Raw genomic sequence first — 16,858 nt, forward strand, 5'->3', positions numbered from 1 at the left:
AGGCTTAGTTTCCAATATGTTTTTCATTACGTTGCAGAAACATTCACATGACATGTCAGCCGCCTCCTTTATGATGCTTCCATTGTGTAAATATACACTTTCTAAATCATTTATGTAGAAACGCCGCTGTTTATGGCCGTGACCGAGGAATCTCCAGTGCGATCCAAGTTAAACATACTCGTGTGGTTATACAAGCGTCGGTCCTCCTACCTGTTGTGATCCTACAATAGATAGAATGTATATAGTATGGCTGCCCCGCTGGGGTGTATTATAATATGACTGTGTATACGAAATTCCTAATCTATATAATATAGTGTACCCTATTAACTAATTATTTGGGATGTGCTATGATGTCACTGAACCCCATGAGAAAGTGAATCCCAATCACCGGCCTCCGAGACATGTGGCGCTGGTAGAGGATGGCGAGGGACGGATGGACGCTACAAGGGAGGTGAAAGAAGGTGAGTATAAGTGTTTATTATTATATGGCACCTCCACTTATTATATTCTGGGGTCTGAAGAGCAGGGCCGCCGATAGGGCATGTTGGGGTCATAATAGCCCCAGAGCTTATGTTGTTGTAGTTTCAAATTAAATAACAGGCCAAGATCGGCTAAAGCCGATCTTGGACCTGGAGAATCACACAGACACATGGTGGTCGTGTATCAAAATGGATTCTGATTTATTGTTACAGCGAGGTAGTTTAAATACAATACAGACAAAAGCAGGTTGGACTATTCTAATGACATAAGCTGTGGCACATGACTATTGGATAAGGTCTGCATATCATTATTACACTCCAACCTGGGATGACCTTTCTCATGTCATACAGAAGAATTTACAATATTTATGTGTAAACCAACATCTTACACTAATTCTAGATGTATATATCACAGCACGAGAGATAATGATCACATGCTATCTGTCCAGTCCGGTCTGTGGCTAAGGGTCAACTGGTTATAGAACCTGTTATGAGATTCTCACCACAAACAGATAAGGAGTTATAACCCAACCATCAACATTCCACACGCCTTATCCCCTAAAGGGGTCTCTTAAACTCTAAACAGACATCCTTATGAAGCTTATATAAGAAAAAGCTTACAAAATGGCTGACAGAATACAAGATGGAAGATGTGATCCTAACAGGCAGTACTACCGCTACTGGCGTCAGGGGCCCGGCCAAATTGAAAAATTGGGGGGGCCGGCCCCTGGCGCCAGCAGTCCAAGGGCTGGATTGGGGGACGGGGACCGATCGGGGCCCTGACATTTTGATTGGGCCCCCTGCAGTGCCCACTGCCCAGGTCAGAGGAGGTTGTTTAAGCCAGTGTGCCGCGGGGAAAGTTCCCCAAACGCGTGCCAAGATTGGCACGGGACACCTACTGTATATTGCAGGCACCACAGCAGCCAGTCCCCGTGTACTTGTAAATGTAGACGGAGCGTCCTTACACTGCTCTGCTAGAGCTCAGGTGTAGGACACGCCCCCTTCTCTCCCTGCCACCAATCAGAGGTGAGCCTCTCACTGCACAGGATAAGGGACCTGCTGCCACACGTGAGGAGGAGCTCCTGCCGTCTGCAGCCTGAGGAGGAGAGGAGGAGAGGAAGCTGAACAAAGTGAAAGTAAAAGAAAACACCAGGTTAGTAACTATTCTTATTAATGTCAGGCATTTGGGGTTATTAATTTAGTTTTAGTAACTCCATGTGCCTCACATTAATAGCAATTAACCCCATCATGCCCCTCATATTAACCCCTGTGTGGCTCACATAAGAGTTAATAACGTGTGACATATGGGGGTACTATATAATGAAGATATTTACTTAATTATTACCTCCATATGTCTCACATATCAGTGTCCCTTATGTAAAGCACACAGGGGGTTAATGTGAGGGACATGATGGGGTTCACTGCTATTAATATGAGGCACATTGAGTTGTAACCTGTAATATACATGACCAAACTTTTTATACACAACTGTGGATATAAATACAGACCTATACATTTCTAAGGACCCATATATACAGCCATTCTTTTTGTGGCTGTGTATCTGGGCCAAATTGAAGAGCTGAAAATTATAGAGCAGGCCCTATATCTGTCCTATACATCCCCTATATCTGTCCTATACGTACCCTGTATCTGTCCTATATATACCCTATATCTGTCTGCATTTGTGGCCCTGTCAATTAATTTTTAATGTTTATATCAGTGAAAACCACATGCGTGCCACTTGTATGCAGAAGGCGTAAGGCTGAGGCCCCACGTTGCATAAACGCAGCGTTTTTGTTGCAGATTTTGCTGCAGTTTATTTCAACCAAAGATTCAACCATTTAGAATCTATATTATTAACTATATGTATAATATGTAGTGTTTTAGTGTCATTTTGTGCCATTTTGGTTGGTGGTGTGCCCCGGGATTTTTGAAGTGTAAAAAGTGTGCCGCGGCTCAAAAAAGGTTGAAAATCACTGGTTTAATTGTCGCAAAATGAAGTAGTCTTAAAATGGTGTGTGTGTGTGTGGGGGGGGGAGGGCCCAGACATTTAGGCTGTATGGGGCCCCAAAATTCCTGATGGCGGCCCTGCTGAAGAGTATAATAGTGATTTGTGAGTGACAAACCCCAAAAGTTTCTGGTTTGTGTCAAGCCCAAAACTTTTAGAAAATTTGGGTTGAATTCCAATTGATGGGGGATGATAACACCCAGTAGTCAATGTATTCAATTCTACACTTCAAAAAGGAATAGCAATGGAATGGCAGACTAGTACAGACTTGTAAGAGCTCGTTCACATGGGGCAAGAGGGGACGGATTTTAGTGCTGAATCCACATCATAATCCGCCCCCTCACAATAGAGGTCTATGTAGACCGCTAGCTTACTTTTTTCCATGAGCGGCATGTTGCTGTTCACGGAAAAAAGAAGCGAGCTGCCCCTTCTTCAGGCATATTGTGCGGCTGATTCAGCCGCGGCGTCCGCCTCGCGGCAGCACGCTCCGGGCTAGGTCCATTCATTTGGATGAATCAGAATCATCAGAATCAAGACCAAAATCCACCATTCCACGCCCGTGTGAACGGGGACTAAGAGTAGAGGATCCAGAATTGTTTCATGGGGAATACAAATCCTTACTATAACAGATATGTCAGGAGAGCTAGCTATGAAAGCTAGGTAACAATCTATATGGACCCCATTGCAACTCACACATAGGGCATCACCAAGATTTTCTGAAAGTAGATTGGTCATTCAGGTGTGTGTGTGTGTGTGTGTGTATATATATATATATATATATATATATATATATATATATATATATATGTATATCCATACATGCGTCTGTACATGTACCCTCTGAATTCTAAAGTGTTGCAGAATAAGTATTTATATTGTGAGGAAAGTAGCTTGGTAGAGGCAATGATGCGATCCCAACCAGCCAGAGACAGGGACACAATGTCTGGTGCAAACAGGTTTATTTGAAAAATGGAAAAATAAATAAACCTTCACTTCACGTACAAAAAAGGTCAAACAAAAACCTGCTTGTCCGAGCACTAACTAAACAGGATAAGGCTATCTATATATGTGGCTTACTACCAGCCACAGGGAACAAACAAATATCACACTTAGGACTAACTGGTCTCAGGATTTCAGGACAGACTCAGGCGCCTCCTATCACTTTCAGAATCTGCTCTGAAGTGCAGGCTCCTCAGCCTTATATGGCCCAGTAACGAGCCCAGGACTGGGACTGAGGCCTACTCAAGACCTGCACTGGACCACACATAGGTCAGAAATATGGAGAAACTATACCGTGACTCCAGCACTCTGCCTGTCACCTTCTCGCAATATACATAACTCTTTCTATGCCTGTACCCCTTGAGCTAAAGAAAGAATACCCTGAGTGAAGGGTCCTAAGTCATGGTGGATGACCGTGTCCCTTTGTCTTTGTACTATGAATGTCTACAAAGCATCCTCCAAAACTGTTTGTGTCAGGACCCCATAGATCATAAGTGGAATCCTTCTACTATTACTGATTTAGGATCTGTGCTGAGATGTTCTCTCGAGTCATCTTAAGGAACTCTTCCAAAAGTTTATTGGCTTGAGATCACAATTCAAGCAGCGCAATAACTTAGATAACAAAGTCAGGAATGTAAAGTATGGTAAGACATGTCACAGAGCTATAAGGACTCACCTATCATGAGTGGGTGACAGGCACAACTTACAGGCCAAACTAGCAGTGGCCATATACCTACAATAGTTTTCAGCTGACAACTAATCCCCCAGCCCCATCTCACCAGCACCAGATCAGGGGCCCTCAAACTACGACCCACGGGCCGTCGCTTGGATTGCTCACTAACGGGGAATCCAATTCCCCATCATATAGTGGATCGCTGCTTTCAGTTGTATGTGCATTATACTCTGAAAAGACCCCAGAGTATAATGATACCAGTATTTGTAGAGTTTGCGGGCTCGCAGCCTCACTTACTGATCCTGGCTCCTGCTCAAAGCAGCATCTGCAGAAGAGGAACCGCAGGTGGCCATGAGCAGGAGTCAGGATCAGTAAGGAAATAGGGCCTGTTACCTGCTGGAGTTATATCAGCAGGTAACGACCTATTAAAAAAAAAAAAAAAAACATTAGGGGCCTGCCGGGCCCCCTAATGTCCTAGGTCCTGTGGCAGCCGCTACCCCGGTAGTTACACCCCTGGGCTCAATATTTGCAGCGTTGACCCTTATTTTTCAATACTTCTGCTACTATTCGTCCTGGCATGCTCAGTGGCAGCTGTTGGGCTAGATCCTGCCTGATGGCAAACTATTCCTGTCTAACCAGGGCTGAGAATTTATCACAGTTTCTGTGTTTTTGTTTGTCCACCTGCTTTTTGAGGATCTTTAAGATAGGCCATAAAAATATCTCATTTAGGGACAGGGCTGTTTCCAATTCCCCCTTCCCTTCCCCAGGGACAAACCGCATAAACATACACTATTATGCTCCATAGTGGGCCCTTGCACACACTATTATGCCCTATAGTGGCCCCTGCACACAGTATTATGCCCCATAGTGGCCCCTGCACACACTATTTTGCCCCATAGTGGCCCCTGCACACAGTATTATGCCTCATAGTGGCCCCTGCACACACTATTTTGCCCCATAGTGGCCCCTGCACACAGTATTATGCCTCATAGTGGCTCCTGCACACAGTATTATGTCCCATATTGGCCAATGCAAACAGTATTATGCCCCATAGTGGTCCCAGTACACAGTATTATATCCCATAGTGGTCCCTCCACACAGTATTATGCTCCATAGTGGCCCCTGCACACAGTATTATGCCCCATAGTGGCCCCTGCACACAGTATTATGCTCCATAGTGGCCCCTGCACACAGTATTATGCCGCATAGTGGCCCCTGCACACAGTATTATACCCCATAGTGGCCCTAGTACACAGTATTATACCCCATAGTGGCCCTAGTACACAGTATTAGGCCCCACAGTGGCCCCTGCACACAGTATTATGCTCCATAGTGGCCCCTGCACACAGTATTATGCTCCATAGTGGCCCCTGCACACAGTATTATGCTCCATAGTGGCCCCTGCACATAGTATTATGCCCCAAAGTGGCCCCTGTACACAGTATTATGCTCCATAGTGGCCCCTGTACACAGTATTATGCTCCATAGTGGCCCCTGCACACAGTATTCTGCGGGTGCTATTTACTGTAGCTCAGTTCCTATTGATGTCAATGCTGCTGCCCCCCCCCCCCCCCCCCCATTAATCCCAGACAACCCCTTTAACACATCAATGATTGACTATGTATACGAGGTGCTGGGAGTAATACCTGCGTTGACATCTATAGCCACCTTTTCCTTTCTGGTCCATTTTGGTCCTTGAAGTCCAGTGAAGTACAATTCAAATCCAAAAAATGCCAAAGGAATGTGAAGAGAACACCCCCAAAATATACACCTACTCCCAAGTGTACACATAGTAGCATGCAATACCAAAGGACAACACAAGAGGCAGCAGTGAGTGAAAGGTCTTTATTTTTGTAGCACATGGTCATTATCTGCACCGCAAAGTAATAGATCACAGAACCAAATATCAAATGCAGAACCTTATTGTGTTATTTACCTGTACAGTGGAAAGAAACAAAGCGCTTACATTGTATCCATAGGAAGATACGGACCTACTGCAGTAATGTGGACTCTGGGCTGTAAAATGCCATTAGTGCTATAGACTGTATATACCGTATACTGGGGTGTCATTGAGCCCATGCTCACAGAACAAGACTACAAAACAGACTGCGTACATTCAATGAGAGTAGAAAATAAAGTGTATCCAGAAATATACATTTCCTTTATATGTATGCTACCATCTCCTCGTCCAAGGCCAAAGTAACAATTCAGACGCTGATTTTCTTTACATGCTCGGGGGTGATACAGCATGAAATCTGCACACAGGACCTGGCGAAACGGCATTGCATTGCAAAAGGAAGTAGCTTCAGTCTCTTATCTTGTACATGCCGGGGGTTGCAAATGTACGATCGGCTATACACAGTGAGAACTTGGCCAATGGGTGGAGATGGCTTGGACTACTAAACCATGACAGATTTACAGCACTATAGGCCTAGCTAGGAGATTAAAGAATTTTTTTTAAATGAGAAAGATCCAAATTTGTGGCTTATTTCCAATAGGAACTCATTTCAGGGTTCAAATCCCTTATACAGATATACACTTAAAGGGAGTCTGCCACCAGAACCCAGCCCTGCAGATAGATAGGTTACAGTCACCAGAACCCACCATATCAACCCAGCCCTGCAGATAGATAGGTTAGGGCCACCAAAACCAGCCCAGCAGATAGATAGGTTAGGGCCACCAGAACCCAGTATATCAACCCAGCCCTGCAGATAGATAGGTTAGAGTTACCAGAACCATCATATCACCCCAGCCCTGCAGATAGATAGGTTACAGTCACCAGAACCCATCATATCACCCCAGCCCTGCAGATAGATAGGTTACAGTCACTAGAACCCACCATATCAACCCAGCCCTGCAGATAGATAGGTTAGGGCCACCAAAACCAGCCCAGCAGATAGATAGGTTAGGGCCACCAGAACCCAGTATATCAACCCAGCCCTACAGATAGATAGGTTAGAGTTACCAGAACCATCATATCACCCCAGCCCTGCAGATAGATAGGTTACAGTCACCAGAACCCATCATATCACCCCAGCCCTGCAGATAGGTTATGGCCACCAGAACCCACCATATCAACCCAGCCCTGCAGATAGGTTAGGGCCACAAAAACGCAGCATCAACCCAGCCCTGCAGATAGTTAGGTTAGGGCCACCAGAACCCAGCATTAAGTCAGCCCTGCAGATAGATAGGTTAGGGTGACCTCATGAATTTGCCAATAGGCAAATGCAATGAGGCCATTGTCTCTTATCCCATTGGAGACAATGACAACACCCTTGTTGCTCCAAGGAGCTCATCGACATATTGCATATCAACCAAAACAGCAATGGAGGCAGTGATTCACAGGGAGAAAACACTATTTGATTTAGGTGACCCTAGCCTATCTATCTGCAGGGCTGGGTCCTGTTGACAAACTCCCTTTAAAGGGGTATTTAAGTAATTACAAGTAATCCCCTATCAAACAATGCAAATCTAACTGCTCGGACTCCCACCTATCCTGAGAATAGGGTCCTCTGTGCCTCATCTAAATGAAGCATAACCCAACTTTCCATCTAGAACAGAGTCCAGCTACTCCTGGTAGCTCCATAGAACTGAATAGAGCACATGCTCAACTTACTGCTCTGTGCATAGGGTCACACCAGACCACCATTCTCATGATTCTTGGGGTTTTTAAAGGTTGGACCCCAATGATCAGACCCTATATTGTCATAAACACCTCCATAGAGTAATGCAGGGTATAAAAGAGAATATGAGAACTCCACAGAGTCTTCAGCTCATCCGACCTAAAGGCAATACACATTAGATTAGTGTCCACCAAACATGTTCTGATCAGGATCAGACGACCATCTACTGTGTATTGGGATGTCCAGGCTTCTCCAAATGACAGATATCAGGTCCACTGAGACGTTCCACTTTTTCCTTATAGAACAGCTGCATGCTTGGCCGAGAGTGCATGTGTATGTGTATGTTGGAAGGAATAGTATTAGAAGGATTAATATAAGTGTTTGGCCTCCACCTAACCAATGTGTATGGTCAGCTCTAGGCTATATTCAAACATAGGCCAAAAATGGCCAGGTGACGGCTGTTTTTGTCACATATCCAACTTGATTTCAATGTCTTTATTCACTTGGATTGCTAGGACATCTATATGAAACATGACGGATGAATGCAAATAAAGAAATCATAAAAACCTGACTTACAAACTTGAAGACGCAAAGATGGAGATATTCCGGAGAAATGTCATCTTGGTGGCACTGGTAGTAGTATACATGTCTGGCTTCCACGATAAAGAGTGGGGGAAGGGAAGTGACAACTATTCTTAGCACATTTCTGGATTAGAAAAATTGTCACCTTTCAAGGCCACTCAGTTAAACTGTATGTAGTATCTTGACCAACTAAATAGGGCCCCAAAGACAAGAACATTGACGGAGGAGACTATGATTGAGGAGACTATCCACATTGAGGAAAGGAGATGATTTCAACAACGATTGTACCAATGGTGACTCATACACCGATGATGCCATCCCCAGTCTGAATCACCATCGATTGCCACTGACTCAATATGTACCCACGGCCAACACACAGTGACGTCAGAGATTTTGATGGACAAACCAATATTACTCATAATTCAGTTATGTAAAATTAACACTAGAAAGAAATATTAGCTATTTTTAGCTATTGTTGAGATAGTGTTGGTTTTGTCAATAGGCAAATGTGCTCTTTGGAGCAATGAGGGAGTTACTATTGCTCCAAATAGCTCATTTACATATTGACAAAAACAGCACTATCTCGGCAACGGAGGCAGCAATTCACAAGGGGGAAACACTGTATGATTCAGGTGACACTAACCTATCTATCTGTAGGGCTGGGGTGATATACTGGTTCTGGTGACACTAACCTATCGATCTGTAGGGCTGGGGTGATATACTGGTTCTGGTGACACTAACCTATCGATCTGCAGGGCTGGGTTGATATGCTGGTTCTAGTGATCCTAACCTATCTATCTGCAGGGGATCTATCTGTAGGGGATACAAATGGTGGGATCCCCATTGATCATAAGAATGAGGGCCCTTGTAACCCCAAATGAATGGAGTGGCTGGCTGCACATGCATCTCACTTTCATGCAAATGCAAAAATAGAAGAGTTTCATACTATCTTTGGAAGTCCTATAGAGAATGAATGGAGTGGTAAGTGTGCTTGCCTATCCCGTGTGCATGGGCCTCCTGTTCGCATAACTGGTCAGCAAGCTTTCCCTATTCTGTGGATGGGGGGGGGGGGAGTAACTTGAACTATCCAAAATCCCTCTGTAGTGGTATACAACCTGTGGCTCTCCAGCTTTTGAAAAACTACAACTCCCACCATTCCTAGACAGCCATACTATATATGGAGCAATATCCTGTAAGCAATGATTAGGAAAACAAATCATTTTGTTCCTATAGTTTAACTGGAGTTTGGAGAGGACACGCAATTATTCTTCCTGGTTAAATACCACGTGAAGGGATTTAGAGATCCACTACCACATGGTAAATCTCACAAGTGCCAAGTTGTATTTGAGGAAATCCTAAAAGATCATATAGCAGCGGGTGATATAAAATTAGAATGAAATATTTTTACTTTCTTTTTTTATTTTCTACTTTTGTAGAAGTCTTAAAAGTATGGAGCAAAAGTCCAGATTGGACTTAGTAACTGATGGTTACAGAGTTTATACGCAACCATATAGCTGTTTCGAAGACCTTAGAAAAATGGCACCTACCGCTGGGTGGTCCTATATCCCTTGATACTAGGTGGCGAGAACCTGTTCAGAGAAGGTGCACTGGCAGGATACAATAAGAAAACATCACGTCATTCCATTTTGGATGGTCAAATCTGTTGACAATGAAGGGGTTTCTTCGATGTAAAAGGTTAAAAAACATGACCGCTTTCTTCCAAAAATAGTGCTCGGCTGTATCTGGTATTACATCTCAGCTTGACTAAAGAAATTAGAACAGGGCTGCAATACCATTCACAGACTGTGGACAGGTGTGGCGCAGTTTTTGGAAGAAAGCAGTCATGTAAAATCCCTTTAGTTCATAGCTTCTATTCACAGACCAATGCCATACTTGAGTAGTCCTCTCTACAGATCTGGAGTAAGGAACGTACTCACATATTCTTATGGCTAAGGTAAACTCAGGACACACAGGCAGGAATCGTCAATCGAATATTATGGAACGTATTCCAGATTCACGTGAACTTTGATGAGATAGTATAATCTGAGGAAGATATATATACGTGGTTTTTGGAAACGAGCTAGGCTTATTTGGCTTTGTCTTCACGTTCTTATTTACTGGTCCCTTCGAGGCAGGTAATAAGATTCTGCTGAAACATTCAGAAGACTTGTCTACGTTTCTATCTATAATAGAAAAATCTTTTAAGGTTATTACTTCCCATTACACATATGGTCAATGGCCAGCAATCCAATCCAAATTTTTCAATATCAACGGCACATAGAGCATGGACAAGACCAATTTCTATAATGGTGCTTCCCAATATCTGGGATGGGGAAAGCAGTGCATGGGCAAGGCCATTCCCCATGATGGCGCTTCCCAATCTCTGGGAGAACAGTGTACAGGCAAGGCCAATCCCGATATTGATGTTTCCCCATGTTTGGGAGACTAGTACACAGGAGAAGCCATTCCCCAAACTGGTGCTTCCCCTCGTCTGAGAGAACAGTGCACAGGGCGAGGCTATTCCCCATACTGGTGTTTTCAAACCCCTTTGGAATGTGGCATGCCCCCATTTTGAGTATGTCTCAGGGCTGTGGAGACGGTAGGCCAAACCAACGTCTCCTCTATTTTTCCAACTCCTTCACACATGGTTGTAATGTGGGCATGTTAATGTGTCGGTCGTGCTCCTTTTCCATGGCCTGACTGCCATATAATGTGCCCATATGACATATTAAATGACAGAAACCCCTGTGGAGGCAGGAGCATTTTGCCAGGCCTGGGGAATATGGGAGTTTGGCAGGTCACCCCCATTATCGGGAGCCTACCGGACATTCCAACAGAGTTGGCTAAACCCAAGACTGGCCTAATCTTTTTGTTCTCACGGAAGATAAGCTGCTCTCAGAGATGACTGGCAGTGGCTTCCTCCCCTCTCCCTACTGAGAACACCTTCATGCTCGACAAAGCCAAGTGTCCATATATATGGAGGGGTCGGAAGGCTGTAGGCTAACCAAGCATTGGTCCGACATCTATTGAACATGTATCCCATAATGTGGTTTCTAAAAGACCATCAACTTCACCCCAACCCTGAAACTTTTACATGAATATTAGGACCCTTCACCATAATTTATTATGTATTCCACAGATTATATAGCGTCAACATATTCTGTAGCACTGTACAGAGACTGTCATCAGATCCCCTAATCCCAATCACCCAAATTCATATCAAAACAACCTAAGTTTTTGGAGTGTAGTAGAAAACAGAGGAAACTCACCCACATATGGGGAACCTTTTACGAAATTTATGGTACCAGTTTAGCGCCCCATTAAGAGCGTAGCGGGACAGGCTTCTATTAGGGCAAGGGAGAGAATCACAAGGACCCTCATCAGTCATTACAGATTTCCACACGAGGGTCATTATTGATTTTTTTGTCAGACTAGAACCCACCCCTCCTTTAAGGGTTAACCAAGGCGGGGATAAAAGCCATGACGGCATTGGCAAATTAACGCCATTAAGGGAGTTAAATCCATATCTGATGGTCTTGTGCTTTTTGGGCAACACTCAGTAACATGCTTATTCCTTCCTCTCAGCACTTTCTTAGAAAACAGATTAAGCGTCTCCAGATGTGGTTCATCCCGCAGCTCCAGTCCCCCAGGTTATCTCATTAATATCCTTGTAACTTTATCCCGCTAGTTTCTTAAAGGGAATCTATCACATTACTTTACACGGCTGATAATTCTTATTATTTGTACTCATTTCTATACAGAGATTGTATGGTTATGCAAGGTAGGCAAATTAGGGTTTAGGTGACTAATATTTTATTATATTCAATACCGCATGTACTAACTCAAGTCAGGATATAATTTTAAAGGGGTTGTCTACTTTGGGCAACTCCTAATTACTAGAAGGACTCCTTGACAATAAGTTTTTACAAAGCGCCTCCTGCTGAGTCCCTCAGCATGAAACTGTAATCTATGGGAAACCTGATAATAAGTCATTTTTCCTACAGTGCCCCCACAGGGGAAATGAAGTATTACACAATATCCTTATAAATGAATGGATTGTATAAAGCAGGACAGGTTAGGTCCTCCAGAGTGAGAGATTCTCTTAGTAAATTTGGGAAGTACCTAATAGGGTGCAATTGATAGGGGGTACATATTGTATCTTATACGAATCACGACTGAATGGTTTAGGGGGTCACATGAATGAGTTTTTTGCACATTTCATAGGGGACTCTTTCATCTTACAATGAATGTAAATGAATATATATTATGAAGGACGCCTTATACACTTACAGAAGTCACATGGGTATCTTTTATATAATAGACATCGTACAATATGTGTGTATAGTACATATATATATATATATATATATATCTAGTATATTATATACACACTGGCTATTAAACTACATTTTGTTTCCTTTGACCACAGGCAAATACCATGGGGGATGCAAAACTTTTTCGGACTGCCCTTTAATATATAGACTCTAATATAGAAACCCAAATACACAGACCCTCAAAATGCCCTTCAATCATGACTAGCCCATGTGACTACTCATCCCCATGACGGTGGAAGCCACATTGCCCCCATAAAAGTGATAGGTACAGTGCCATCCACTGCTATCATGCTATTGTCAATTCCTTGATGGTCGCTGGGACTGCTGTCTGTCCTTGCTGCCTGCACCATAGATGGTCCTTGACGCCACCACTGAACCATCAGTCTCGGGGTAATCTGGGAGTCTAGTAAACTTCTTCAGGACCTTTCCTTTTCCCCAGAAGTCTCCTAGAAAGTCTGAAAAGTAGGGATGTCTAACAAACTATAACTGCCCTGCAAAAAGTAGTCACAGATAAAATTTCTAAAGCTGGCGCCAATATTTGACAGCTGACGTCCTCTATATATAAACTCAACATTAAGCATTTCTATCCCATTAAAGTATACATTGGAGGTAAACCCAATATTCAGTCTTACAGCATATAAATAGTTAATAATCATATTTCATTGTAAGAATTTTGTTTAAATTTTATTCATATTTTATACATTATTTTTCCTCTAAGAACATAAATTCTATAATAATAAATAAAATGATGATTGTGCGTCAGACAATATTCTGTATATATATATTAGTTGTATATCACACTATACTTTATATGTATATATAATAATTTAATTTATATATTTAGCCTTATAGGTTTAGTTCTATAGAATATTTCATTATTATAAATATAATAATATATGTATAAAGTATATATTATTATATATATATATATATATATATATATATATATATATATGATATAATATATATTTCAGGGTGGGTATCCATGGCACCTGTTCTCTGGTTGTTCCTACCCTATTGCTGTACGTAATACTGTATTATGGCCAGGGCACTTTCCATATTAATGTGGATTGTCCAGGCTGCAAAGTTGAGGTCATGCATATGAACTCAACTCCTAATGTCGTACTCGCCCACCAGGGTCCCAAAGGATCCTCCATTGGATCCAACCTCTAATACAATAATGGTCCAGCAGAAGACTCCAAATCCAAGGGGTACTATGGTCTATTTCCTAGGAGTTATTGGAGGGTGGGACCCCAGAATCATGTTATCTGGTGGGCCCATGAAACCCTAGTGTGACACCACCAAGTTCTACAGACTCTACAGTCTGAATCTGTCCTTCACAAAGAACATTCAGGATGCTTATACCCCTACCGATTATACTGGTGACACAACTGGCGACTGTGCTATAAACCAACTATAGCTGTGCCATCCATCTACTATGAGGCAGCGCCACCATGGCACCATTGGGCGACCGTAATGGCATTGTTACGATTGTCAAACTATATTTAACCCTCAAGGGTTGCACGATGTTGCAATTTTAGCGCAACTCATGGGCAACCAAAAACTCAATTTCTGAAAGGTTTACACTATGATATACTGGAGTATGATTCCAGACAGTAAAAGGTGGGTTTTCCATGCCCCTCTCCAAAATGTTAGGTTCTATTCACACAAATGTCCAAAATTTATAGGTAACAGTCATTTTTGCAACATGGCCATTCTTAAAATACATTGGGGCTTACGCATCAAATGCCAAAATTAATAGAGGCCGTGACTGGCACAGGGAATGAGAAATTTTATGAAGCGGCTGCGGAAATCTACACCAGATAGGGACAAAGGAGTCTGAATATGTAGGGGCGAGGTGTCCCTGTCTATCCACATTCGCACAATATGGTGAGCAAAGCGTGGAACAGGGGTTGTAGTGAAAGGGCCTTGCGCCACCATATTATTTGGTAGCACCAGTTTCCTGGCATAGCGGGATTGAGAAATTTGTACCGTTGCTTTCAATAGAATTATTCACATGTTCAATTACTGACAATGTGTTCTAATGGACATGTCCTATATCAGGCTGTTTTTCATGGATCCCTTCTAGACTCAAAGCATTTCATCCATTTATAGGCCTAGTCAGGAGGGAATCTTGAGCTGCGGATTCCTCCAAGATCGAGTAGGACGCTTCTTTTTTCTGCGTCTTGCTGCAATCTCAGCCTCCCATTGAAAGCAATGTGAGACGGATTCAAGAGGAATCTGCTCCGGATTCGGGGTTGAATCCACCGCCAAATCTGTGGCGAATTCCTGCGTGTGAACTGACCCTAACAATGCAACACTCCAGCGGGTAAACTAGGGAAAACTACTTACATAACATCCTTTGGCACACTGGGAGTTGTAGTTTGACAACAGCTGGAGACCTGACCCCATCATTATAATATAGATTGTAGTAAAAATAACCCCAAAAAGTAATAATGGGAGGTAAGATACAGTAGATAGAATAGAGGTAAGATATTATTTTTTTTTAACTATGTTGGAAATTGTGGCAGAAAAAGTTGTTGAATTTGTGTAAGAATCATACTTCCCCCTAGAGGATTTATAGGTGAATTGCACTCGTATTTGTGACTTATACCATGAAGCGCCTCAACCTATCCCTGTTGTACGTATTCCACTATCACATATGGACGAAAGGCTGAACTTGGTCTCATACAGTCCAAAACTGACTCAAATAGGAGTAATCTGACCTCTCGCCGCCCCAGAAGAGTGGGCAAATCTCCTGAACCCAGTGTCATCCCCCTCCCCAATATTGGATGAAATATCTACTGTGTGTAGGCCATGAGTACACCTTGTGAAAAATTCCTTTACAATGACCGATGCCACCCTTACACTGCCAACCTTTGTCCCTGTTTATAGACACTACGTAACTCCGCCTCTTCCCTCCCCCCAGTCAGAAACCTAAGCCCCACCCACTGTGGTGAGATTAAATGACGGGCCCCATGATGCATCATTTCAGACCTAACAACAAAACTAAAAACGCGTTAGCACATTTCAGTTCTGTAATTATTAACCCTATCCTATAAATGTTCCAATAACGGTGTCATGAATGTACGGTTACCTGGCGACTGGAGTGACTATTAAATTAGATTTGAGTTGCTTTGCGGTCACCGGACAAGCCAAAATGATGGAACCGAGCGGATTTCCAAGCCATATAGACTATAAAATAAATAATTATGGCCGCTAAGATGCCTGAGATAGCTTCTATAAAAAAGTTGGTTATGACATAATAATGGCGGTCTTAGTGTTAGTGGATACATGGGTGTAGCAAGCACAGGCTTATTTTGGTACATACTGTATGGATAGTTTTGTTATCGGGTTAGTCAAGCGTTCAGCTCCATAAGAAACCACATAGAAAAGATTGCAAACATGGCTTACATGCGAGTCTTTGGCCTCCGCGTCACTTGATTTGGATGAGAATTATGGATACATGGGCTATACATACTGTTGTACCCCTGACATACAGCGGTCGGTGTTACGGTGTTCCAGGGCACCTAGAAATACTGTAAATAAAGCAACACAGGCAGACATTGGCATGGTAGAAGATGAAGAGAGTACTGGCTGGCCCCATGGAACAGTCTTGCCTCGCTCTTCCCGGAGAAGAGTGTGAAGAAGTGGATAACACTACAGATGGCAGTTCTGTATAGCAGGTGGCCTAGACTAGAAAAGCAACGCCTTCTTCTTCATGTCATTCCTCTTCCATAACGCCAAGCGGTCAAATTCTTCGATGGTCATCCCAAAGACTTGGTGGAACTCCTCTGTTGACAGGTGTCTCTTCATTGTGGTCATGAAAGGAAGAAACAATGACAGAAGTCTTGTTAGGCATCACTTAGATCTAGAGAAATATAATATTCCTTCAAGGAAATCTTTCATCTTGATTTAACTTCTCCATCGGAACCTCACGGGGTTTCTCATGTATTGTCCAGGAATGTTTTTATAATGCCAAGCACGGACTCCACCCACCAAAAATTTCTATTATTCCTTGCGAATGAGGTCTTTCAAGTCAGGGAGGTGAAGAACTAACAGAAGAGGTCAAGTCTTTTATACACCAGCTCGGTCCCCCTGCCCTAGTCCAGCACTTGAGCTGATGTTAGCAAGGAACTTCAATAACCATTGAGGAACAA

General features: G+C 43.0%; 1 protein-coding gene across 1 annotated transcript in view; it reads right to left on the reverse strand.

The window, feature by feature from the left end:
* Nucleotides 1–5,990: 5,990 nt before the first annotated feature.
* The window catches only part of ABLIM2 (actin binding LIM protein family member 2), a 140,721-nt gene continuing 129,853 nt past the window's right edge, over nucleotides 5,991–16,858 (reverse strand). Inside the window, exon 22 of the mRNA XM_075260687.1 lies at nucleotides 5,991–16,508. Within this exon, the coding sequence (XP_075116788.1) occupies nucleotides 16,395–16,508 (114 nt within the window). The 3' untranslated portion in view covers nucleotides 5,991–16,394. The remainder of the gene's footprint in view (nucleotides 16,509–16,858) is intronic.

The sequence above is a fragment of the Leptodactylus fuscus genome, chromosome 1 (assembly GCF_031893055.1).
Source record: "Leptodactylus fuscus isolate aLepFus1 chromosome 1, aLepFus1.hap2, whole genome shotgun sequence".
NCBI lineage: Eukaryota > Metazoa > Chordata > Amphibia > Anura > Leptodactylidae > Leptodactylus > Leptodactylus fuscus.